General features: G+C 44.9%; 1 protein-coding gene across 14 annotated transcripts in view; it reads left to right on the forward strand.

Annotated features, from left to right (window-relative positions):
- ZMAT4 (zinc finger matrin-type 4) overlaps window positions 1-26,241 on the forward strand; it is a 480,660-nt gene that overhangs the window by 115,420 nt on the left and 338,999 nt on the right. For 13 of the 14 annotated variants that reach the window (XM_045005488.1, XM_045005480.1, XM_045005486.1 and 10 more), the window contains one exon: window positions 5,400-5,627. In XM_045005488.1, coding sequence (XP_044861423.1) covers window positions 5,400-5,627 — 228 coding nt within the window. Of the gene's footprint in view, window positions 1-5,399; window positions 5,628-8,188; window positions 8,688-26,241 lie in introns of those variants that run through there. The other variant, XM_045005494.1, reaches the window with a different exon arrangement.

Raw genomic sequence — 26,241 nt, forward strand, 5'->3', positions numbered from 1 at the left:
TTGTCCTTTTGGAATGCAAGGCACTGAATTTATAGACAGATTGCTTTTATTTGTTGAGAAACAAGTGATTTTATGAGGAAAATGCCATCTGGCCTTTCCTGAGCACTGACTGCTGCATGTGAGTTCTTCTGGAGAAGTAATTTTGTCCTTTAGTTGCATAATAAAAACTGTGAGGCTCAAAAGAAAGAACAGAGCTAGTTACTATATTTCTGTGGGAGAAAGCACCAAAGCGTCTGGGACCTGAGCTGGAAACATCTCAGTATTGCATATACGGAGTTAGCAAGAAATGTACAGAACAATACAGTGTGTGTAGTACGGCGTGCCTCCAGCAAGGCTTAGGGGGGCATATTGTGCCCAGTCCATGCAAAGCATATGAGTGTGGGTGGGTTGGGAAAGGTACAAGGAAACTGTCATACCCTCAGCTAATTTAGGTGCAAATAAAGGTGGGCATAAATATTGAATGTTAAACATCTAACTACATGACTGTGTTTACAAAGCTGGGAGTTATTAGCATTGCACAGAGAATTCTGCACCCTCCAAATTGGAGACCGAAATTTGATTATTAGCAAGTAAATATGCCCAATGGTCTGTGATGGGATGTTAGATGGGGTGGGATCTGAGTTATTACAGATAATTCTTTCCTGGGTGCTGGCTGGTGTGTCTTGCCCACATGCTCAGGCTTTAACTAATCGCCACATTTGGGATCGGGAAGGAATTTTTCTCCAGGGAAGATTGGCAGAGGCCCTGGAGGTTTTTTGCCTTCCTCTGCAGTGTGGGGCACAGGTCACTTGTTGGAGGATTCTCTGCACCTTGCGGTCTTTAAGCCATGATTTGAGGACTTCAGTAACTCAGACATAGGTTAGGGGTTTGTTACAGGAGTGGGTGGGTGAGGTTCTGTGGCCTGCATTGTGCAGGAGGTCAGACTAGATCATAATGGTCCCTTCTGACCTTAAGTCTATGAGTCTATGAGGTTCCTGGTGACAAGCAGAAAGCTCTCGCCTAGGAAGAGCCGCCAGAAGGAACTAAAACGTCACTTCTGAGTGAGAGTCATAAAGTGCAGTTACACTTGTGTATGTGACCCCCTCTGTTTGCTGATGGACGGGACACTAACAGTAGATACTGGACTCAGTGGCCCCTGCCTTGACCCCGGCTGTGAGATGGAGGGTGTGTGATCTTAGTAACCCATATGACAGGGACCAGGAAATGGAGATCGGTCTCAGACAGTTTTCCTGTTTCTCACACCATTATTAGAGATACAAATAAAAGAGCAGCATGTGATGGGATGTGGTCGGAGAGGGACGCTCGGGCTGTTGTACCCAAAGGCTTTGCTCCATGACTGACACAAAGCCATGCATGAAGCTCTGTGTGTGCCAAGCTCTGTGATTGTAACCCAATGGTGAGTGGGTGTGACACTATTTCCTTATGTGGCCTTAGCCAAGCCACTCGAAAGTGAAGGACTTTGAAGCAGTGAGACGTGGATACTGGGTGTCTCTCTGCACAGTCCCTCTCTGCTGGCTCCCATCCAAACCAGATGTCTGGGCAGCACAGGAATGGTGAGGGAATCATTGTCTGCTCAGGGGCATAGTTGAGACAGGAGCTGGCAGACTGGCCCATCAGCTCCCTGTGTGGGCTGTGGAGTGGGTATGTCCCTGTCATAGGGTGACTGGCCCCTTTAAGTGGGAGCAGGGTCTAGTGCACCTGTGGCTGATTGAAGCCCATTTGGGAGGCAGCTAGAGAAGGCAGCTGGGCCATATAAAGGAGAGACCGAGTGTTATAGGAAGGAGTGGGTGAGAGTTGTCTGAGAACAGGGCAAGAGAGAAGGAGCAGCAGAAAGTTGCTGGAGGGAGAAAAGCTGAAGGCGCTCAGTAACCAAACTGCCAGGGATGTTTTCTGTGGAGAGCTGTTGGGAGGACTGGTTGGAGCTGGGGACCTGCCAAGTTGTGGGAACTGAGGAAGGCTTGTGCAGAGGCCTCCAGGAATCCAGGAAAGGACCAGCTTGGTCAGTGTAAACTGGGCCCAGAAGCAAGAGGAGTTGAGGAGGCAGGAGGATCCTAGGAGCAGAACTAGGACTCACACCACCTTTCAGCAATGGAGGGCTGTGGTCCTGAATGGACGCTTAGTGTGAAGGGTAGGACTCCTATCACTGAAAGGAGACCTGACTGGGGCTACTGGAGAACACTTGTGGGAGAGAAGTGGGTCTTGGCACTCTCAGGGTGGGGCCTGGAGAGGGGCCCTGGAGCTGGCTCAGAATGGCTCTCGGGTGGGTGACCTGGGAATGGTGACCTTTGCATGGGAGAGAGGAGCTGCTGTGTTGTAACCTTGTTTTGCTTTGGGAGGAAGTGCATTTATCAGGAGGCATCTGCAGACTGTGGCATATCATGTGAATAAAAGGGTTTGCGTTTGCTACCAAGAGAGACAATGCTCCTTTTCATGGGTGAGTGAAGGGGGCAGTGAGGCAGGAGCCCTGTTGTGGCGCAGCCTTCTTCCGGGGTGGTGCTTGAGGCAGAGGCTGCCATGCCCCAGGATTTTACCTGAGGATTTCTCCCTAGAGCGCCCAGAGCTCTCCCCAGTGACGTGGGCTCCTGTCCAGAAGGGAACTGGGGAATTTGCCTGGGGCTGTTGTGCCAAACAAGTGGCCCTGGGCAGCAGAGGGGAGAATGGCCCTGCCGGCAGCTCCCCGCCAGGAGGCTGCTCTGGGCTGCCCGGAGCAGGGCTGGGGTGGATTTACCCCAGCCAGTCCCAAGTTCCTTTCTGAACCCCCAGCACACAGTGTGAATGGATAAGATAGAATAAAATCAGTGAGCTGTATTAGCTTGAGAGTAAGGGTAGCTAGTGTTCCCATGTATTATTTGTACTGGAGAAGCACCTAAAAGCCGTAGTCAGGATTAGGGCTCCATTGTGCTAGGCAGTCTTCAAGCGCACAGACTTTGCCCCAAAGAGCGAACAGTCTAAGACAAACAATGGATGTGGGAACCGGAGACAGTTTTATTTAGCAGAACTACTCTTTATCTTGTTTCTAACTATACCAGTGAAACAATAGCTATACAGTGAATAGACAACACCATCACTTTGTGGAATGAAATAAATTGAACCAGAGTAAGTGGAAAGTTCGTTAGCCAATACAAAGAGGAGAATAAATGTCTCCACAGAAGAGTCAATTATATAATAATTTTGTTAACCCTAATGCCCAAAGGAGCTCATTTTGTTAATACTTTGTAGTGTATCGCTCTTGTCAGCACATATGAGGTATCAGTCTAGGATATTTTTCTCTTCCTAAGTGGTTCCCCGATCAGGGCTTAGGAAGTAGGAGAACTGTGTTTCAGAATCACCTGTAATTCAGGCAATGAAAATCCAATACCTTTGCCATTGCCAATAAAAAACAATAGACTCTTATAAAACCCTGAAAATTGATAGGGTTGTAAGTAACATTAGAGGCAAGATACAATTTCTTTAAGGAAAGCTAATAGAGATCCTTTCATATACCGGTCAGCTGAAGATTTGCAACTTGCATTAACACTCTTGAACCATGGGGGAGATTACAGAGGGTTCAGGTCATAATTATGTGTCTAAATATATCATTATTTTGATCACTGAGGAACTTCGCAGACTCAAATAATGAAGTTGTTTCATCACTTTGTCAGTCCCTACAGCTGCAATCTCATTAGAGTTGAGCTAGAATAGCAGTGAAACCTTTTGATCAGAAGAGCTCTCAAACTGATTTTTAGAGTGCAAATTTTCCTACTCTTATCCCAAGAAGCATATTTCCTGAGAGCATAGTTTTAAGTAATTATTTTGATATTAGAAATTTTATTTAAAATCTAAAAATGGAAAACCACATTAAAAGAATATGTGAGCTGGGTGTGCCAATTAAGTACTAATAAGTGTGTATTCTGGTATTCCAACAGCATCACAATGTTTACCTTTTTATTATAACTTATTTTTTCTTTTATCAGCTGTACTAAATTCAGCAGAGAGGCCACAGCAAACACATGCTGCTCCTGTACTGCATTATGACTAGTGATCCATTTTTCTTTTCAAACCTTTTGAATTAGGATCACTTTTTCAAAAGTAGACTGCTAGAGCTTTCTGGTGACTTTGAAGAGGACTGAGAGGCTAAATCAGAAGGTTGACATGTCAAAGGCACCTATTAATAGTGTATTAAGATATTTGAGAGAGGGAATTGACTACTGAATACTATCTTTATTTGTGGCATTTTAAAATTCTTCTGGGTTTTTTTCTATTATTTTCTAAAACCAAACAAACTGAGAACAAGAATGTTCAGATGACTATAAACCTAACAATTTTGCTACCCTGAGAAATGTTTGGTTTTATACATGGAATGTCCATACATAAGGTTATGCTCTTTGATTACTATTTTTGATTATTCTTCACCAGTATGTTTATATATAAGTAGCAGTTTTACTAAGAACATTTTAATAGGTAAAGTTTTATGATGAACCATGTAACTACAACTAAAAGAAGCTTTACTTTCTGAGCTGGTGTAATGCAAATAATTGAGGAATAGTTTCATGCTGCCTAAGCGCACTAACATTTCTGTTTTAAGGGTGATGGTAGATTTCCAAGCCATACCATCCAAATATGTATAGCCAGGGCCGGTGCAAGGATGTTTCGCGCCCTAGGCGAAACTTCCACCTTGCGCCCTCCCCTCTCCCCGAGCCCCCGCCCTGAGGCGCCCCCCCCATAGTAGCTCCCCCCCTCCGCCATGAGGCACCCCCCCGCCCCAGCTAACTCCTGCTCTGCCTCCTCCCTGAGCACACCGTCCCTGCTTCACTTCTCCTGCCTCCCAGGCTTGCGACGCCTAAGCTGATTGGCGCCGCAAGCCTGGGAGGCAGGAGAAGTGAAGCAGCTCACCCCTGCTCCGCCTCCTCCCCAAGCATGCCATCGCTGCTTCACTTCTCCCGCCTCCCAGGCTTGCGGCGCCAATCAGCTTAGGCGTCGCAAGCCTGGGAGGCAGGAGAAGTGAAGTGGCCACAATGTGCTCGGGGAGGAGGCAGGGCAGGGGTGAGCTGGGGCGGAGAGTTCCCCTGCATGCCACCCCCTCCCCCCCTTACTTGCTGCAGGCAGCCCTCCTCGCGCTCCCCTGCCCCAGCTCCCTCCACCTAAATGCCGGCGGCGACCAGGGCAGCCGAAGGTCCAGCCGCCGTGGTCACTGCTGAAGAAAATGCCACCCCCCAAAGCCTAGCGCCCTAGGCGACCGCCTAGGTCACCTAAATGGTTGTACCGGCCCTGTGTATAGCAGCAATATTTGCAATGGAAGGTGCTAACTGCTGCTAATTCTTCTTTGTGTCAAATGTGGGGAGTGTCTATGTAAGGTTCTGGTATGGTATGAATAGCGATTGGGCTGGGAAAACGCCATGTCTGATTGTTTTCTTTTCCAGAAACCACTCTGAGTTCACTAAAGCAGCCACATGCGGATAGTTCTCCTGTGGTGTCTTCACCTCACCAAAGAAGAGACTCAGACAGGTACTGCCAGCTCTGTGCAGCCTGGTTCAATAACCCCATGATGGCACAACAACATTATGATGGCAAAAAGCACAAAAAGAACGCAGCCAGGGCCGACTTATTACAACAACTAGGGAAGACATTGGATCTAGGAGAGCTGAGAGGTAAGAGCCTGCCTTGAACGTAAAGCATCTATGCTTTGAGAAGGAAGATTCATCCTCTGTAGGTTGTAATGTGTTTCCAGCCTAGTCTCTCTCTGTTCACCTTAATCATTTCAATTAGCAGTTAGCAGATTCCAGCCTTGTCTCCTTGTAGAAGGAAAGGATCCAGTGTTTGGCTCATGCTGCTCATATGCAGCTCTTCATAACGTTCCTTTTCCTAGGATAGTTTATTAATGTAGTGTCTGAGCCTTAGGCCATAGCACACAATACAGTAAATACGTGTTTTAAAATCAGCACAGCTCAGTAAGATGAATACTATTTTTTAAAAATATAAAATTTTAAAACATTAGCTCAGGCCTTCTACCAGGCTCAGTTACATCTTTAAAACCACAACCCCTGAGACAATATTCAAAACACAGTCACAAGTATATACATTATTTCATTTAGGTTATAAGGAGCCTCCTTTTTTCTTGTTTTTGTGGTCGATAAGGCAAATAGGGTGACAACCTGCACACCTTTCTGTGGGATAACACTCTGCAGTCATAGCAGCATCATTCCGAAGTTGGTCCTTTAGCATATCTTGTGTCTCTCTTTCAAAGAAAGAGGATCTTGGAGATTAGCACGTGTCGCGATTCCCTGGCAAACATAGGATCACTCTTTTTGGTGCCACGTGACAGAGAGAACGATAGTCTAGTACTTAGCGCGGTGGGACTGGGAGTTGGACTCCAGGGGTCTATTCCCATTTCTGCCACTGACTTGCTGTGTAGCCTTGGGTAAAGGATGTCCTTTGCCTCCATTGAAGCATTTGTAAAATGAGCAGAACACCTATCTCATTTGATGTGTTGTGAGATGTAATTAGTGGCTGTGAAATGATGTGACGTTCCTGGATGGAAGGCACTAAAAAAGTATAAAGTATTTACTGTGACTGTTCTCTGGAGGTTTCTTGCCTTCTCACCGAAGTTATGCTAGGCAAGTGTCTCCGATCAGCTAAAGGACCTTCCTTGACCCTGCTCCACTTGCTTAAACAGCAAGTATAGCATCAGACCATGTCAGGGCACCAAAGGAGACAAGTCATAACCTGTCTGTTGTAAGTCTAATGTTTGCTTAGAGAGCAAATGTTCCTCGCTGCCTCAGCCTGAGTTATCAGCACTTCAGCTCTTATAGAAATACACATCTTAATGACTTGACCTCTACATTCTTTAGTGTTTGAATGGCCTGTATTTTAAACAAATGACAAAAGGGCTGTCCCCATTTGGTAACTGGAAGTGACTTGCTCCGCAGCCCATGTAAGGCTATTAGCTCTCAACATTGACCTCACATGCGTCTGATGAAGTGGGTATTCACCCACGAAAGCTTATGCTCCAATACATCTGTTAGTCTTAAAGATGCCACAGGAGACTCTGTTGCTTTTTACAGATCCAGACTAACGCGGCTACCCCTCTGATACTTAACATTGACCTTGAGTCTTACCTTTGTGTCAGTCACAGGTGTGCGCCTCACCCCGAAATTCTTGCTTGGTAGCTACCCGCTCAAGGCTTAACTATAATTGGTTATGAAAGACAACAAGTGTCTCTGACCCTCCTTTCACTGTCCTGTGTCTGATAAATACTCTGCATAAATATGTCTGAGTGTTTGACTCAGATTCTCCGTTGGTGTAAATCAGTGTCGCTTCATTTAATAGAGCTGTGCCGACTTACCCCAGTGGAGGACATGTCCCAGTATCAAATGCTGAGAAGACTATATCATTAAAGTGTGAGAATTCCTAAAAAGGGAAAACTGTGGAGCTCCTTTTAAGGCACAAGTTTCATTTTGATGTAATATGGCCCAGTATGTGCATACAGGAATAATTAATTGAAATAGACAAAGGAAGAGGCACTAGTTCAGATTTTCAAAGCAGTGCAAGGATTTGGTTTCACAGCAGGACATTCCATATCATTTTCAGTTTTATTCCTTTGAAGGAAATTACTGTCTCCCTTCAATAACTAATAGGCATACTGTAGATTATGAATTTCTAGGCTTCAAATAAAACCTCTAATGCTTTCTCAGATTCTTCGTGTGCTACACAGGGAAAGCCAGTGTGGCTCACAATACCATAAATATGATTCATAGGCTGACTCACTGCCCCTTGCTGAACATATGCAGTGAAGAATAAACTGGGACAGTAATATGGAAGTGCTTGCTACCTTGAACTGTGCTGACCTCATGTGTGGCTGGGAACATTAGTAGCAGTAAATAAATCAATTGTGGAATGTTTTATTCATTTAGTTATTGTCTAGGAGAGTTAGAAATGGAGGAGTTTAAGGTACCTACTGGTCTGTACTGCGTTTTTGAAAATGTGCTGCTGTTCTGACCTCCATAACATAGTTTGGATTTGCAGATAATCTAGTATCAGTAAATCATGCATTAATGGACAATGCAATTTATAGGAGAGAAGGAAACATAAATGTGTGTGCACAGATGCACACAGACATCTGTGAGAGAAAAAGAGTGCACCTTGCTGCTAGTTTTGGGCATTTTGGGGGGTACTTTTTCCAATTTCAGTGATCAAACTTTTCATTTTGAAGGAGAAAACACCTGAATGTACAGCTAATGGACCCAGTTCTGCAACTTCAGTGGCCCCAGAAGGATTCCCCTGCATAGGAGAAGGCTTCGGAAGTACAGGGCCATTTTAGTAGCTCCTCCACAAGACCTTTGCTGGTTCCTGGTGCAGGAGAAAAGGGGATATTGTTGGGCCATTCTTCAATCCAGGTGACTCCTCCCACTTCCAGCTGGTGTAAATTAGAGTGGGCTAAAGGCTGCTCCACCTGGACATTGTGATTGGGCTGGTTTCCATTCTCTCTGAGAGTGAGGAGCAGTGCTTTGCTCATTTCTCTGGACTTGCACTGAGCGTAGCATAGCTGGCCAGGAGAATCTCGTCCAATATTGACGTAAACTTCCAAATACCATCAAAGACAATCTGCCCAGTTCATTTAAAAGCTCACCTCTGGCCATCTTCTAGCAATCTACTTACAGAAATGTTATCAAAGATTTCATCTGCAAAAAGTGTGTGCAGTCAGGACCAAGCTCTTAAGCAAATCCTATACACTCATAGGATAAGATCCTGCTCCAAGCCTCCTCCAGTCACATGATCACTTTACTGTTTAATTCCCTTTTTTTGGTTGGGTTAAATTGTGCTGTTATTGCTATTAAACATAGTTTTTGTTGCAGTTCTCTCTTGTGAAATTAGTATTTCAAAATCTTCTGAACGGAAAGGAGATGACATTTGTTTAACATTAGTGGCTGCTCACACACGAGGCATGTTATTCACTATTCATTATTCTCTCAGGCATTCAGCAATCATATGTAATTTCAAGTGATTTCACATCATTTTCTACATGTCAGAGGCTTGACATACTACTTGATAAGCATGACATACGATCATAACACCCTAAGGGTCTAACCACAAACAGAAATTCCTCATTTGCTGATCATAACTGTCTGTGATTTCCATTTATAGACTCAATCCAGTGGGGAACGGGCCTGTTTAGCTGGTATAATAATTGCAGAACATCATTTGAATCCACATCACAATCTGAACCGAGTGGTTGATTTTAGGAGTTATTGGAAAAGGATACAGGGCTTGATTCTGATCTTAAAACTGTACTAACGCCAGTGTAACTTGGCTTCCATGGAATTATTCCTGATTTAGGCTCCTTCAGATAAAATGGGACTCAGGCCCATTCCAGTAAATCTGCATTCTGATTGGTTAGAGCTGCTCCCGAATCAGAACCTCAGATCTCCTCACGCTTGAGCTTTGGGGAGATTGGGTGTGAATCCAGATCCTAACTTTGTATCATCCACAATAAATTTTTGTGTAACAAACCAAATTAATATTATTAATACCCCAGAATTACCATTATTAATATAATGAATCAGTTTTTCAAAAGCACCTAAGTTACTTAATCACCTAAATCCCCAATTTCAAAAGTGACTTAGCGCCTTAGGGTCCCTAGTCCTAGTAACTTTCAGTGAGTCTTGGCCTCCGAAATCACTTAGGGGCTTTTGAAAATTGTACCTAGTCTGTATTTTGACACCTGAGTTATTGCATTTGTCCTCCCATCCCCACCTTGTTGGGTAGTTACGTGGCTAAGTGTGGTGAGTTTTGTGGTCACATGTCTCTCCTGCAGGAGGAAATGGTGCTCATAATAAATAAAAATTTGGCAGTTGTTTGATGTTTTCCAGGGGCAGGTGTTTTGTCCCAATTTGTCAGTCCCTGCCCAGAACAAGCACAGGGTTTAATTCCTGCATCACTCGCAGGGTGGACTTCAGCAAGAGCTCTCGGCCCTGTTTACACTTGCAGCTTCTTATGCTGTGTTCAGTGAACTGAAGTAGCTGCGAAGAGTCCAAGGATTTCACAGCCACTTTTTGGAAATGCCCATAGCACACACACGAGCCTGAAATAAAAATGAGGCAAAATGTTTTTCTCTTCCAAAGTCCAGAAAGGAAATTTAGAGAATTCAAATTTGCTCCCTTCTAGCACCCCCGTTGGGCCTTGGTATCCCCAATATCCACATAGTACTGCAGAGATTAGAGATGATCGGGAGACTGTTTTCTCATACTACAAGAATTTTCAATTTTTTAAATACGTTTCCTGTCCCAATATGGGACAAAAGGTCAAAATCAGATTTTCACAAACTGAAAATCCAGAAAAACTTTAGATTAGATCAATCCAAACAGTAATTTTAAAACATTTTGGTTTAGGTTTTGACCTTTTAAATTTAAATATAAATTAAAATTAACTTAATTTTTAAACAGTTATTTTGATCTGAAAAAATAGAATTTTTCCCTTTGAAAATGTTGAAATGGGCTGTTTCAACAATTTCAAATGTTTCATTTAAAAAATGTTTCAAAACGGAAAATTAATCAAAACCAACACTTTCCACAGAGGAATCTGCATTTTTGATGAAAAAGATATTTTGACAAAAAATTCCCAACCAGAAATTCTACCAGGTATTGTTAGCAATTAAGCCAACAGCAACCATCCTAGTAAACTAGATTAATCCTTTGTTGCTGAAAATGTCAGAATCCACTTATAACATGTTTTCTCCACTGGTGTTGCATTAACAAAGTCATCTTTCAAAAGAAGAGAATTGTCTATAAATTCCCTTCTCAGACCTGACTCTCCAGAACATGAAAAGAAGTGTTGCATGCATGCATGTATATATGTATGCGTGGCTAGAAAAAAAGGCCAATTCTTGATTATAACCCCCACTCTTTCTACGGACACCCCCAGCTCTGTAAAATCACTGGAATGTAGGACTTTCCATAATGGATCAGATCACTGACCTGCCTGCTAAGTTTAGTATTTTGCCTGTGGAAGTGGCAAACATTTCATGCTTCAGAGGGAGATGGAAATCTGTCACTCTCCATAATTCACTGGACCAGCTGAGTGTTGCTGTACTTGGGACAAAGGACTCCTTCCTGACTCCTGCAGTGATCAGTTTATGCCCTGAAAAATGAGATTTTACTGCTGAGATCCTACTATGCCTAACTAATAACTATTGAGCTACTGGGCATAAAATCACTCAGTCTTTGCAGGAATTACATTGAATGCATAACAGCTCAGTGAGTACAAAGCAGCACTGCAATGTCATTCTAGGAATAACATGGCAGAGCTGCTATAGATAGTGGCAAAGGCAGCAAAACACCTGTGTTTGGATTGATGGCTCAGCAAACACTGCATTGTGCTGCTGTCTGGGCCAGTACTGCCATCAGATTGTGAAGTTGGCAAAGAAATGCTGGTGATGGCCTGAGCCCTTTGGAGACAAATCCACACTGTTGTTGTGGCATTCACACTGCTCTTGCTCATGAGGATTTCTTAGCTGCTGGTTGTCCACACAGGTGGGTGGCAGTCTCAGCGGTGTTTGTCTGCTAGGACTCTAACCTTTATCCCAGGATGAAGTCCCTGTTTGAGAAGTTTGAAGAAACTTTTGGAGGCAAAAGGATAGTTCTTAATCTAGGTTGCAGGTACGTAACCAGCCCTGACTCTTCAGCCCTTGCCTGTAGGAAGCGAGAGCCTCATGGACGCACAGTTTCCCTTAGGCAAGGAGAAGTGAAGCCAAGTGATCTATTCTATTTAGATACTTGAGGCTGTCAGCCTAATACAGTATCTGTGACTAAAAGCCATCAGACAAATCCTCTGAAGAGTGCTGCCAGCACAGATAAGGAAAAGCACCCTTCCACCCCTGTGTCTGCACCTCTGCATCTAATAAGGAAAAGCTGCATCAGGCTTATGCAACTCTCCAAGGCTCTTTGTGTGCCTTGACTGAAGCCTCCTATTGTTCCATCTAAACTAAAGAGCTCGTGTCCTACTTCCCAAAAGGAAAGTGCAGAATCTTTCACTGGGTTTTAGGGATATATACATCATTTACTTTGGCTTTTAAATAGTTCCGTGTCCGGCTAATGGGCTGCATTCATTTTATCTGGCTCCTTCTTCAGAGATGCAAATTCAGCATCAGCGTTAATGCCCTGTCCTGATGCAGATGGAAGGGATTTAAGACTGTTTGTTCTACAAACTGTGCCACAACTCTCAGAAGAATGGTGTAGCCAGAAAATGGTCTTTTTCACATTTTGTATTAAAGACTGACTGTAATACCTTTTCCTCCATGTTGTTAGCTGGGAAGCTAACGGTGTCTTCTGTTAGACAAGAAGAGAGATGAAGGCAGACCTCTGGATTGTAACTTGCTTTAATCAGTGCAAAATTGCCCAGCTTACTCTCTCTCATATTCTTTTTGCATTTGTCAATAAGCTGTGCAGACTGTACTCTCTCATGCTCTCCATTCCTCATAGGTTATATTTTCTCAGTATTCACTGGATGGGAAACTCATTTCCTTTTCAAGTCATCCCAGGTGGCTTGCAACATCATGTTTTAAATATTAATTCTGTTTTGACTACACTGAGAACCTAATGTTTGATGCATTTTATAGTATTGGAGTGAGCAGTGTAGCTTGAAGTACAAAATTCCAGCAATCTTGATTTTCTGATAATGATTATAATAAAATATGTATTGCTAAATATGAATCTGTATTTGGAAAAATAAATGTGGAGTTATAGCTCTGGACAAATGAGATTTATAGAAAGCGAAAGCATCAAAAAATTTTTTTTTGCCAAGTGTTTATTCTGAAACTTTGAAGTCTTATTTTCTTTTCCGAAGTAATAAATAAACACTTTAAAAAGCCTCCTTAATGGCATTATTTCTCTATTCTCTGTGCTCAGATCTAATCTGAGGTATGTGGGATCATGACTGCACAGCCCTGGAAATCAGATGCTTTGCCTGAGCAGAGGAAGCTTTTCATGTTGTTCAGGAATGGATGTTCGCATGTCTCAGATTAGAATCCTGTCCAGTGTCTGCCTAAAGTGTCCTACACAGGTGTCAGATGTGCCAACTCAATCTCTTCATAAGCTCCAGCTCTGATAGTCAGCAGGTCCAAAAAAGCTAATGCTGTCATCGGACAGCCTTTTCTACCTGGTGACAAGCTTCAAAGCTTTGTAATGTTCTTTCCATGAGCAATACAAGAACATGGAGTTTTGGTTTTCCCCTAATGATTTGCTGTATTTGAGTGATGTTTGCAGCCCTGGTTATGTTTAGCCATATGTGAAATAGCATACCAGTTTTTCTGCGTGTATGAGGACTTTATCTGTCTGAGCAGGTTATCTTTCTGCAAAATTGACAGAAGATTTCTGTCACTCGAATTACCTCTACATTACAGCGGGTGCCTCTAGAGCTTGGTGTGCAGTCTTAGCACAGCTAGTGATTTATCCTGTCTTCCAGTTATGACCCAGTATAACTAAGGAAAGGAAGTGAGAGTGGATTGCGGGAGAGTGAGGTGGGTCCCATTCCATGCATTGAATAGGAAAACATACCATGGAAGAGAAAAATTAAAAGCACTTTCCTTCCCCTTAATGAGGTGTTTATTCGGCAGGTTGGCATCCTTCCACGCCATCGAGTTTTGAGTTCTTTGCTGCAAGCAAATAAAGGTTTTCTGGATTTGAGTCAGTATGTTATTTAGGTCTTCATGTGGGGGAAAAAGGCCTTCCAGTACAAATACGATGGAAAATCTGAAAAAGTCTTGTGTTGTGATGCATTTGAGATGGGTGGATATGCGCCAGTATGGGAAGCTATGGTTGTGGCCCTGGTTTTACTGCGTCAGTAAGGGTCCACATGACGATGTTAAGTTGAGAATTGACAAGTGATATGTGCCTAAGCGGGTGAGCAGTATTCTGGAGCAGAGTACACAAGAGCCAGTGAAGAGGTCGATAGAGTTTTGCATCAGCTCCTCATGTCAGGATGGGGAGCTAGGATTGGTGCTAGGACTTCGTGGTAGGTAACGACAACCTTCTTGTAATCTTTCCTGTTATGTGCTAAGGCACAATCAATGTCGTCAGACTGGCATGCAGATCGCGCTCAGCGATGTCCGTGATTGAACTTCAATGGAGATAGTGAGACTTAGTGGAACCATAAAAGGATAAAAGTTTACAAATATAATAACAAGAGTATAAAGTTTGGAATCTTCCTACCCAACATATGTGACTATTCAACAACAGTGAATGGAAGCTGCTGCATTTAGGTATATTGAGTTCCAGTTTGGCAGTTTTAAACTTTCCCCAAACTTCACCAAGCATAAAGCAAATTGCTTTTTGCTCCATTAGGTCACGTTTCACCAGTTTTGCTTCTCATTTGGCATTTTTTCTCACTGATCTCTCTTGTTCCTCCTATAAAGGAGGTGGTCACTGCATGGGCAAAGGCCATGCAGAGAAATTGACAGATCTTTGAAAGGGTTTTTATGGGGAATTTAATTATGGGGTCTGCTTATTGCTAGCAATGAGCTGAAACTATATATCAAAATACTTTCACTTTGAAAGCTGGTCCAGTCTTTGAAATGTCTGTGTTTCACTGAGTGAGTTGTGTGTCTTTTCCTTTGCTATGTCCTATGTATACCTTTGAATGGAGAGAGTGAGCTGATAATTTAATATAAAGACTTTATCTTGTTGGTATTTATAACCTTAACTTCTATGTACTTCTGTACAATGACAAATTAGCTGCCTCTACATCTCACTTGGTATGATACCAGACCTAGATGCTAAAAAAGAAAATGAGATTTCTAGAAAGCATAAAATCAGGCAGAATTGTCTTTCTAGCCCACTGTTACCAATTCCTTATTTATTTCACCTTTGAGGAAATAGATTGTTTCCCAACGAGAATGCTTAGCACAGTTCTGGGAAATTATTTAACCTTGCCCATAAGGTCTGCAAGAAGAGCCTCATCTGAGGTCTTGCGAAAGGTACACACAAGTCTCAATCACAATTTAGGAAACTGCTCAATAGGGTCCAGCGTCCCAGAAGAACAGCCAAACAGCTCAGGATGGGACTGCTGTGCCAACGTACTCTAATACCAGTGTACCAAGAGGTTTAGGCTGCTGGGAGTGAGAACTTCCCAATTCAAGTATTTAAAAGTTCAAGCAGAATGCCTAACTACTAACACCACCAGAAGCCATAGTGCAACAGAGCCAGTACAACTCTCCATATGCTTCCTAGGCACCAGTCTGTTCTGGTCTTTCCTTTGGATTTCTCTGACTGCCAAGCAGTAAAAACCCTGATTTTTTTAAAAATAGAAAAATGGGGACATAAATTCAGAGACAGTCTTGAATTTCTTGTGCTGGGAAAATGGAATTCTGTAGCTAGCCCCTTGGAACAGGAGCTTTCTGCCAGAGACCATTCAGCTTCCGCATGGAGGAGGAATGCAAAGGTGCAGGGAGAGGTGATGGGATACTGCCTCAGAAAGGAGAATACAACGGTGGTTCTCTAGAATAAAATCTAGTGATCTTTGGTGTCGTCTGGGCTCTAGATTTCGGAATGGAGATGGTTATGCAGGAATGTCATCGCTGGAAAACTCACCTATATTCCCATAGCAACAAAAACCAATAGTGATTAGATGCAGATATATTTTAAAAAATTCTGGCAGAGTTGGATTTATTGTGTCTCCTCAGGCCATAATTTCTCTATATGCAATATAAGAACTTTTGGTTCTATGCTGTCACTTTTATTTAGTGAAAAAGAATTTAACAAGTGTTCCTGTGGAATGTGTTTTAAAGCACTTTATGCAGAATGACATTAATGACTTTATTTATTAATATTTTATTTGCAGGGTATAGGCACTTATTCAATTTTACATGAATATATGTCAGGTTTCATGGAGGGGAACTCTGATGTGTTATGATAGTGCAATGGTAAACACAAGTGCAGAAAGAACATTAATCTTTAAGTTCTTCCTAATTCTGACTCATTACTTCTCACCCGTATAACTGAAACAAAAACCACTATCAAACTGGGCTCACTTCCCTTTAGAAACCACTTTACCTTCTCCACATCCCATCTATTCCAACTGTCTTGACCAATCCTGTGAAGTTCTATGCCAATGCTCCGACACCTATGCTCTCTGGCAAAGAGTTAGGGAAGGAAAGGCCAACAGTTTTGAAAACAGGTGGCATGTGTTTTGGCATTTGAGGTTTGTACATCTTGGCACATTTTGGTCCAGAGATAAGAGTCCTCCTTTGTCGTGTGTCAGTATCAGCAGTGCACTTGTACTTGGTGGGGCTATTGGTGCATTAGAGTTTTGTTTTTTATTGGGATGTCTTGTGTGAAAATGCCCAGATACCCAGGTCAGATAGATAGCCATCCTGCCAAGTATGCTATGCCATGGCGTTAGCAGCTGGCAGCTCATGGCAGATTTAAAGCAAGAGTTTCAAAAGATCTCAGCTTCCGTTTAGGCACCAAAATGAGAGCCAGATCTTCAGAAAAGCTCAGTATCCATCATACACCTGATAAGCGCTGAGCTCTTTGAAATCTAGCCATTAACGTTCTGCATGAGCCTAAGCATAAAAGTCAGCTGGTGTCTGAAGGCAGCTAACACTGTTGTGACACAGTTAATGACACCTTCTATCTTCAAACAGACATATGTCTGTAATAATTTAAACCTGTACCAAATGTGACCCCTATGTAGAGCTTGCCAAAAAATCCAACTGTTCTTCCATAAAAAAACTTTGAACAAAACAATTTCGTTACAATTTTTGTGTGGAAAACTTAGATTTTTCAATGAAAAAATTTGATGTGAAATGAAAAATTCTGTTTAGCCTTGGTGTTTGAGCCACCCTTCTTAGATCCAGCTCAGTGCACAGAGTAAAAATCAAAGGATCGAGATCAGCCTTGCCTGGGATTTCCTCGCTACTGTCAGTTTGGGTCACAGTCTTAGCATTATGATTCTATGATTATTTAAACAGAGCTTTCGGGGACTAGCACAAAAACTCCCAACTTGAGCTGCTCTTACTGATGTGAGCACTTCTCTGTTTGAGTGGCAAAAAGGCCTTCCACGCTAATACTGGATTCTACGTCACTTTGTCCAGACCTCAGTTGATTAGAAGACCTGTATCTTACAAAGTCACCCTTTTAGGCTGGCAGTGTTTATAAGCGAGTCAGCCAGAATATCATTAATTTTGATCTTGTGCCCTGTAGTTCCCATGTTAACTGTTGTCCTTTATTCTCTGTTTAAAGCTGGTTCCATTTTGTAGATTATCCAGAGCTAATTTTATTTCTCTTTGTCATATTCCTATAATTTCACACTTCAAAATTTTTAATGTGAAAGTCGGTCTGAAAACATATTTTAGTTAAGAGATTTTGCAGCCTCTTTCCCCTGCAGGAATTGTATCGTTCTCATTTAGCGTCATGGATGCTGTCACAAAAAGGGCTGCTGAAGCTGTATGCCAGGAGTGATGCTTTTTACACTGTGTTATATTCTAGTCAAGCAAAGAAAGGGTTAATTATCTGTGTGTGTGTGTGTGTGTGTGTGTGTGTGTGTGCGCGCGCGCGCAACCACACTTTGGTTTCTTATGAAATATATTCAAAAGACCAAATAATCAGTCTCAGTCAGGTTTATTGCTTTAAGCTAATAACAATGTAGCACAGGAAAAAGGTTCTCTCTCGTACCAGTCTCTGGGAGCCTGACTCATGCAGCATTGTTACATTCATCTCACACAGAAGGTGTGCTCCCACCGTTACAACCGTAAAGCCATCTTTTTATACCCTACCTGTTTACTGGTAAAAGGTAGTGTTGTCATCTGAAACTAGAGTTTAACCAATCTGCTTTCTGCTTTGTTTTGTTGATACCATGGTGTACCCCTTATCTCTTTATTCTGAACGTCTGCTGCACTCCAGGTACCAAGTGTGACGGCACCTTGTAAGCCTTTACTAGGGTAGAACAATCATATGTCTTGTCTTCTTCCTTTGGGACATTCCAGTACTGGCCTGTGAGAGTAACTCCCTGCCTGTTGTTATGATAAAACCTGACAACTTTCCTATCTACTTAAGCCAAAGCTTACTTCATTAAATGCAAGGCGTTTTGGGATATTTAACATAAGAGAACGGGATAAGGCTATGTCTACAGTACGAAATTAGCCTGATTTTATAGAAGTTGATTTTTAGAAATCGATTTTATACAGTCGATTGCGTATGTCCCCACTAAGCACATTAAGTCGGCGGAGTGCGTCCTCACTACCATGGCTAGCATCGAGTTATGGATCGGTGCACTGTGGGTAGCTATCCCGCAGTCTCCGTCGCCCATTGGAATTCTGGGTTAAGCTCCCAATGCCTGATGGGGCAAAAACATTGTCACGGGTGGTTTCGGGTACATGTCGTCAGTCGCCCCTCCCTCCGTGAAAGCAACGGCAGACAATAGTTTTGCGCCTTTTTTCCTGGGTTACCTGAGCAGATGCCATACCATGGCAAGCATGGAGCTCACTTAGCTCACCGTCACCAGGGCCAGCTTTAGGAAGTGCGGGGCCCAATTCGAACATTTTTGGCACGGCCTCGGCAGGGATGACCAAAAAAAAAAACGTAAAAAAAAGCCTTTCATTTCTTCCATGTATTAATTACTTTCCATAACTATATACATAATAAAATTATATATTATATACATTGCGTCATATATGCTGTTGATCGGTTATTAATGAGCTCCGTTTCACATGTGTGGGTCCTCGCCACTCCCTGGGGGTGTGCTAGGGTTACCAGATGTCCCAATTTTATAGTGACAGTCCCGATTTTTGGGTCTTTTTCTTATATAGGTTCCTATTACCCCCCACCCCCATCCTGATTTTTCACACTTGCTGTCTGGTCACCCTAGGGTGTGGCCATGTGTGGGTCCCAGCTGCTCCCTGCCCCCTCTCATTGAAGCAGGTGTGCAGAGTTACTGCCCTGGGAACTGCAGGACACCAGTGGACATGGGGCTGGATGGAGGCAGGGCAGGGGCTGACTGGAGGTAGGGTCTGGCTGCAGGCAGGGCAAGGGGTGCGGGGCTGGCTGGAGATGGGGGTTTGGGGTGGGCTGGCTGGCTTCAGGCAGGGCCGCAGGGGGGTGCGGCAGGGGTTGGCAGGGCTGGAGACAGAGGAGTGCGGGACTGGCTGGCTTCAGGAAGTGGGGGTGCGACAGGGGCTGGCTGCAGGCAGGGCAGGGGGTGCGGGGCTGGTGTGGGCAGGGCAGGGGGGGCAGGGGTGTGTGTGGGGCTGGCTGGCTTCAGGCAGGGTCGCAGGGGTGTGTGGCAAAGGTTGGCTGTTGGCAGGGGGTGCAGTGCTGGTTGCAGGCAGGGTGGGGCTGGTGCGGGCAGGACAGGGGGTGCAGGGCTGGTGTGGGCAGGGGGTGCAGCAGGGGATGGCTGCGGGCAGGGGGTGAAGGGCTGGCTGGAGACAGGGGCTGGCTGTGGGCAGGGCAGGGAGTGCGGGGCTGGTGCAGGCAGGGGGTGCAGCAGAGGCAGCCAGAGCCCCGGCCCTTTAAATAACCCCCGAGCCCCCTGCTCTGGGGGCTATTTAAAAAGTCCGGGGCTCCCCTGCTTCTACCACCTCGGCCCTTTAAATAGCCGAGGGAGCCCTGGGGAAGCGGCGGGGCTCCAGCAGCTATTTAAAGGGCCGGGGCAGTAGAAGCAATGGGAGCCCCGGACTTTTTAAATAGCCCCCAGAGCCCCGCAGCCCTACCCCAGGGCTCCAGTGGAGGGGCTCTGGTGGCAATTTAAAGGGCCTGGGGCTCCAGCCCCTGCTGGGAGGCCCAGGCCCTTTAAATTGCCCCCTGGGGAAGCCAGGCCACCCCGCTACGGCGCACCGGCTCTTGGGCGTGGAGCCCGATTCAGGGGAATCGGTTGAATCGGCCTAAAGCTGGCCCTGACCATCACCACTGCTGTTGTGGGCAAGTCTACTGTGGGGGCTGCTGTGATCTAAGTAGCCAGTGCAATCATTGACGTTCTGTTATCAAAGGTAATGACTCTGGAAATGTGCGGTCCTTTTTAGATTTTAGGTGCATCACATTCCTGTCCTTTGTCGCTGGTGAAGAAGTCTTGCAGCCGTACATTCCAGTCTGGTCGGTGCTGTAACACCCCATAGCACTTCCGTGGTTGACACATGTAACAGCTCCAGGGCTCTTGCTCTTTTGTCTTGGCTGAGGTACCTTGCCCTACCAGGACCTCCAAGCATTCGACACAGAAGCACCTGCAGCAGCTGGCATTGCTACACAGCAGCAGCTCCTTGCCTTCGCAGCAGACGGTGCAGTAGGACTGGTACCCATCCTCGTCGAACATGTAACTTGGCCGGGGGCTCTGGGAACGTCTTCCTTGCCCGGCTCCTAGCAACCTCCAGGGCATGGTGTACGGCTCCACCACTTCTGCTGCAACTCTGCTCTCCTGCTCCCCAGTGGGGAGCTCGGGGGATCTGTTCTGGTCCTCCTGGGTGCTGCTGGCAGACGTGGTACTGCTGCTCTGGGAGGACTCCTTGGAATCCTCCTCAGTGAGGTCAATCAGGGTCGCCTGGACAGACATGGCTATCCTCCTCTTAGAGTACCGAATGGGAGCCAGAGACTCCAGGTCATTCTCTTCTTTAAGTTTTGTCTCATGGAGATTCAGTCCTGCCTGGAATATCATGCGAGCTGGAGGCTTCTGCCTCAGGCTGCTCTCCCAGCTGGCAGCACTGTGCGGTCACACTTACCCCAGCCTACCCCTCACTCCCATGGCTCATGAAAGCCTGACAGTAGTACGGAGCAGTTCAACTATAGGCTGAGCAAGTGCAGAATGGTGGTAGAATGTGCCTTTGGATGTTTAAAAGCTTGCTGGCGCTGTTGGTCAGATCTCAGCACAACAAACATTTCCATTGTTATTGCTGCTTGCTGTGTGCTCCATAATATCGGTGAGATTAAGGGGGAGACGTTTATGGCAGGGTAGGAGGTTGAGGCAAATCGCCTGGCATCCAATTTTGAGCAGCCAGACACCCGGGCGATTAGAAGAGCACAGCAAGGCACACTGCACATCAGAGAGGTTTTGAAAACCAGTTTCATGACTGGCCAGGCTTCGGTGTGACAGTTGTGTGTGTTTCTCCTTGATGCAAACCTGCCCCCTTTGTTGATTTTAATTCCCTATAAGCCAACCACCCTCCCCCCTTCGAAATAAAGTAGCTATTGTTTTGAAACCATGCATTCTTTCTTTATTAATTAAAAAAAATGATGAGATAACGGACAAGGTAGCCCGGGTGGGGTGGGGGAGGAGGGAAGGACAAGACCACATTGCTTATTGTAGCCACACTAAAAATCAAACTGTTTGAATGACAGCCTTCTGTTGCTTGATCCATCCTCTGGAGTGGAGTGGCTGGGTGCCTGGAGCCTCCCCCCACCCCCTGCGTTCTCGGGCGTCTGGGTGAGGAGGCAATGGAACATGGGGAGGAAGGTAGGCGGTTATACAGTGGATGCAGCAGAGGTCTGTGCTCTTGTTGGCTTTCCTGCAGCTCCAACAGATGCTTCATCATGTCTGTTTGCTCCCCCACCAGATGCTTCATCATGTCCATTTGCTCCCCCATTAGCCTCAGCATCGTGACCTGCCTCCGCTCTTCGCGCTCACTTACTTCTTTCCTGGCCTCTGCCACTGAATGCCTCCATGCATTAAGCTGTGCCCTATCAGTGCGGGTGGACTGCCTGAGCTCGGAAAACATGTCATTGTGAGTGCAGTTTTTTTCGCCTTCTAATCTGCGTTAACCACAGGGACGGAGACAATAGGGGGAGCGTAGAAACATTCTATGCTCTACAATTCTGGGGGGACTGCATGGTCACCTGTGCTGCTGAGTTCGCCACGCTGACCAAACAGGAAATGAAATTCAAAAGTTCCCGGGGCTTTTCCTGTCTACCTGGCTAGTGAATCGGAGTTCAAAGTGCTGTCCAGAGCGGTCACAATGGAGCATTCTTGGATAGCTCCTGGAGGCCAATACCGTCGATTTTCATCCGCACTACCCCAAATTCGACCTAGCAAGGTCGATTTTAGCACTAATCCCCTCGTCGGGGAGGAGTACAGAAGTCGATTTTAAGAGCCCTTTAGGTCGATGGAATGGGGTTGGTTGTGTGGATGCAGTCATTTTTAAATCGACCTAACGGGGCTAAATTCTACCTAACCCCGTAGTGTAGACTAGGCCTAAGTAAAGATACAGGCAGTGGTGAGCTGGAGCCGGTTCCCACTGGTTCGCGGGAACCAGTTGTTAAATTTAGAAGCCCTTTTAGAACCGATTGTCCTGGTTCTAAAAGGGCTTTTAAATTTAACAAAATCTGTGGCAGCTCCCTGCCCTGCCCCTGGCCCCAGCTCACCTAGCTCCACCACCTCACCTGACGCTCCCTCCAGCTGCTCCTCCCCCTCCCCTGCTTCCCGCGAATCAGCTGATTCATGGGAAGCAGGTCTTCTTGTAGGTGAGCTGGGGCGGGGATGGGGCGCGAGGAGGGCTCCAGGTGCCGCCCGGTCCAGCCCCCAACTCCGGTCACGTGGCGCGGCTCTGGCCCAGGCCCCGAATGTGGCTATGCGGCGCGGCTCCGGCCCAGCCCCAGCGGGGGTAAGAGGCAGGGGTTGGGGGAGTTGGATAAGGCAGGGACAGGGAGCAGTTGGGAGGGGGGGTTGGATGGGGCAGAGGTTCTTGGGGGGCGGTCAGGGGATGAGGAAGGGAGGGTTGGGTAGGTGCCGTGTGGGAGTTCTGGGGGTCTGTCAGGGTGTTGGTGTATGGGGTCGGGGCAGTCAGGGGACAAGGAGCAGGGCGAGTTGGGCAGGGGGTGGGGTGCTGGGGGGCAGTTAGGGTTGGGGGTCTCGGGAAGGCGTGGTCAGGGGACAAGGAGCAGGGGGGGTGTTAATGTGTTGCGGTTTCTGAGGGGGGCAGTCGGAGGCAGGGCATGGGTGGGAGGTGTACTTCATCCGCCGGAGCCGTGCCGCCGAAGACCCGGTATTGAACCGGTTCCTAAGATTTTGGTAGCTCATCACCGGATACAGGCCAGCTTTTCTGCTTAATGCATACTAATGTATAAATGCTGCAGAGAATACATTTTATTGATAGGATATCAATACCCAACCCTAACTGCCATTTGGTTACCATGGTACTAAGGATTTGGTTAGCCTGGGGCTAACATACCTGTTCCTTACTACTTTACTGTAGCCATCTGGCCTTGCCCCATCACAATATATATATATAACAGGTATGTTAGCCCCAGGCTAACCAAATCCCTAGTACCATGGTAACCAAATGGCAGTTGCTCCAGGTTAATCAAGACACCTAGGGCCAATTAAGATCTTTCAAGAAGGCAGTGGAGATAGCTACATTGATTGGGCCACCTGAAGCCAATCAAGGGCTGGCTGGAACTAGTTAAAAGTCTCCCAGTTAGTAAGTGAGATTTATGTGTGAGGAGCTGGGAGCAAGAGGTGCAAAGAGCTGAGAGTGAGAGGGTGTGCTGCTGGAGGACTAAGCAGTACAAGCATTATCAGACACCAGGAGGAAGGTCCTGTGGTGAGGATAAAGAAGGTGTTTGGAGGAGGCCATGGGGAAGTAGCCCAGGGAGTTGTAGCTGTCATGCAGCTGTTACAGGAGGCACTATAGACAGCTGCAATCCACTGGGCCCTGGGCTGGAACCCGGAGTAGAGGGCGGGCCCGGGTTCCCCCCAAACCTCTCAACTCCTGATCAGACACAGGAGGAGTTGACCCAGACTGTGGGTTCCACCAGAGGGGAAGATCACTGAGGTGAGCAAATCCGCCAATAAGCGCAGGACCCACCAAGGTAAAGGAGGAACTTTGTCACTATATATATATATAAAAAAATATATATAATATGCTTGCCAGCATATATTGGTCAAGAGGCTAAAATGGAATCCCCTATAAATTGCTGTGTTCTTGCTGGCTAGAGGTGCTTTGGTAACTGACAAAAGATGCAACAGTGCAACTAATATGCTAGCACTGACCCAGATCCTCAGCTGATGTAAAGTCGGGTACCTCCATTGATTTGTCTGTACCAATGTCATTATTGGTACACTATTTCAATGGAGCTAATTTATTCCAGCTAGGGATTTGGCCCACTGTGCCTAGTTGATTGGGAGAAGTGTGTTGTTTCTGAGCTGGTTACATTGATCTTTTTGATCCTCATCATTCCTTGTAAGCCTTTCCCTTGCTTAATAGTTTAGCATTTTGTTGAAATCCAGCACCATGCCTCATGATAATTTCAGTACATGACTCCTGATTTTAATCTCAAATGTCAGCTAGCAAAGAATACTTTATAGTGCACACAGATGCTGACCTAATATCCATTTTTTGAGCTACACAGCTGGTGCACCTCACCTGGCTAAGAGGAGGATCTGGCTGTAAGCTCACTCAATATTGATGGGTCTGTTAATGATAAACGACTCTTTTGCTAATCAAAGGTTTCCTCATACAAATTTGGCTACAAGCTTTTTATGAGTGGCATGAAATTAAAATTGATGAAAATGAACAAAATCCTCAGCCCATGTTAAAATCAGGTTCAAGTTTACTGCTTTGAAGAGAGAAAAGTAGAAATTTCTCCAAGCAATGTATGACTCTAGACTTTATCCACAAGGGCTTTACCATTGGATTCCTTAGTTGCTGGGGGGGAAAAAAAACAAAGTAAAATTTTAATTTTTGCCTTATTAAGGAATGTGCAAATAACTGATATGAAACACACTTTCAATACTCGTGTCCATGCTGTCTGTGTAAACAGTTTCCACAGGATTTTATATGCCATATTCTTGCAGTATTAATTAAGATAATCTGAGTGAAGAGACTCAGGAATGGCCATGGTGGAATCTGGAACAAGTTATGGATGTACAATTGAATTCACCAGGGCATTAAGGCAACTTAAATGGTGCATAGGTTCTGTGCTGGCCCTCTACAGAGAAGTGAATTTCACCTTTGGGTTCCACCTACTGGTTTAGGAAGTTTTACTTTTGACTTTACATAAAAGTATCTTATCGGAAGTATGCTTGATGTTCTTGAGCACTAGTCCTCCTGCTGTGCAATGGAATCTGTTTTTAGTGACAATCAGAAAGCTGATTGCTACCCTTCCCTTTCTTTCCAAAGAAGCAATATTTCTTCGCAGCTTTACATAAACAGCACTCTCCTGGCATTATTGCTCTGATTTTAAAAGTAGCAGAAAACTGTTCAGAAGCACCTGATAATCACAGGGAATAGCTGGATTTATGTGCACAAACAGCTTGCATATGTAATTCATCAGGTTCACAGGAAGTCTTACTCATTACTTCAAGAACAGAGAAGTAACATATTATAGTCCAAGATGACCTTCCAAAACACTTCAAAGTGTAGAACTTAGACTCAGCATGAGTGAGTCAAACAAATTTGAAAGCATGAGTGAGATTCATCTTTACGGAACTAGACTGCAGAATAAATCAAGCAGTATCCTTTCCGGCATGATTGCCTGCATCATCGACAAGTACTTGGGAGGCTTTTACAGAAGGATGAGTTATGTGACATCACCGACACTATATTTTTATGTGTAAAAATGGTGGTTGCATTGCACAAAGGTAATTGCAGCTCAAGACAACTGTGCTAAATGAATGTCTTAAATTAAACAGTTACATGCATTCAAGTGAACACACTAAATAACAAAGAGTAATGGATCTTGGAATCATTTGGTGCATACACAGTAGCAGCTAAATGTACAATATTGCTGCAGACTGCATGTGGCAAAATTCTTGGCTGGATTAAGTTTGAAATTAAGGGGTTTTATTAAAAAATAGAATTGTTATGTAGTGAATATTTCTGCACAATAAATTTTTTATTATGAGAGATTAGCAAATGAGGGATTACCCATGAAATCACACTGCTCGGAATGTAAGCATCTCAAGCCTAAAGCATAGGTGGCGAAGTAGACTTTGCATTCCGGTCCATTGTCTGCTTCCTCAAGAGGAGAGGCAGAATGGAGTAATAGAGGACACACAAGTATTTGTCCAGGACGCTATGTCCACTAGCTATGACTCTTAAAGTATCTGGTGAAAATCAAGGCAGGATGAGGCCTCTAAATGATATTTAAAAAGGGAGAATCTTTACATCAGTCTCACTTTGTATCAGACCTTGCCAGTTGGCTTGATTTAAAAAAAAATCATAATCTAGCATTATGGAAAACAAACCCATTTGCTAGCATTTTAGCCAGCACACTAGGCATTGTTATCTGATCAGCATATTCAGCACGATGCTGCCCATGAGATGAAGAATTGTACTAAAAAGCTGTGCAT

This window comes from Mauremys mutica, chromosome 2 (genome assembly GCF_020497125.1).
Source record: "Mauremys mutica isolate MM-2020 ecotype Southern chromosome 2, ASM2049712v1, whole genome shotgun sequence".
Taxonomy (NCBI): Eukaryota; Metazoa; Chordata; order Testudines; family Geoemydidae; genus Mauremys; species Mauremys mutica.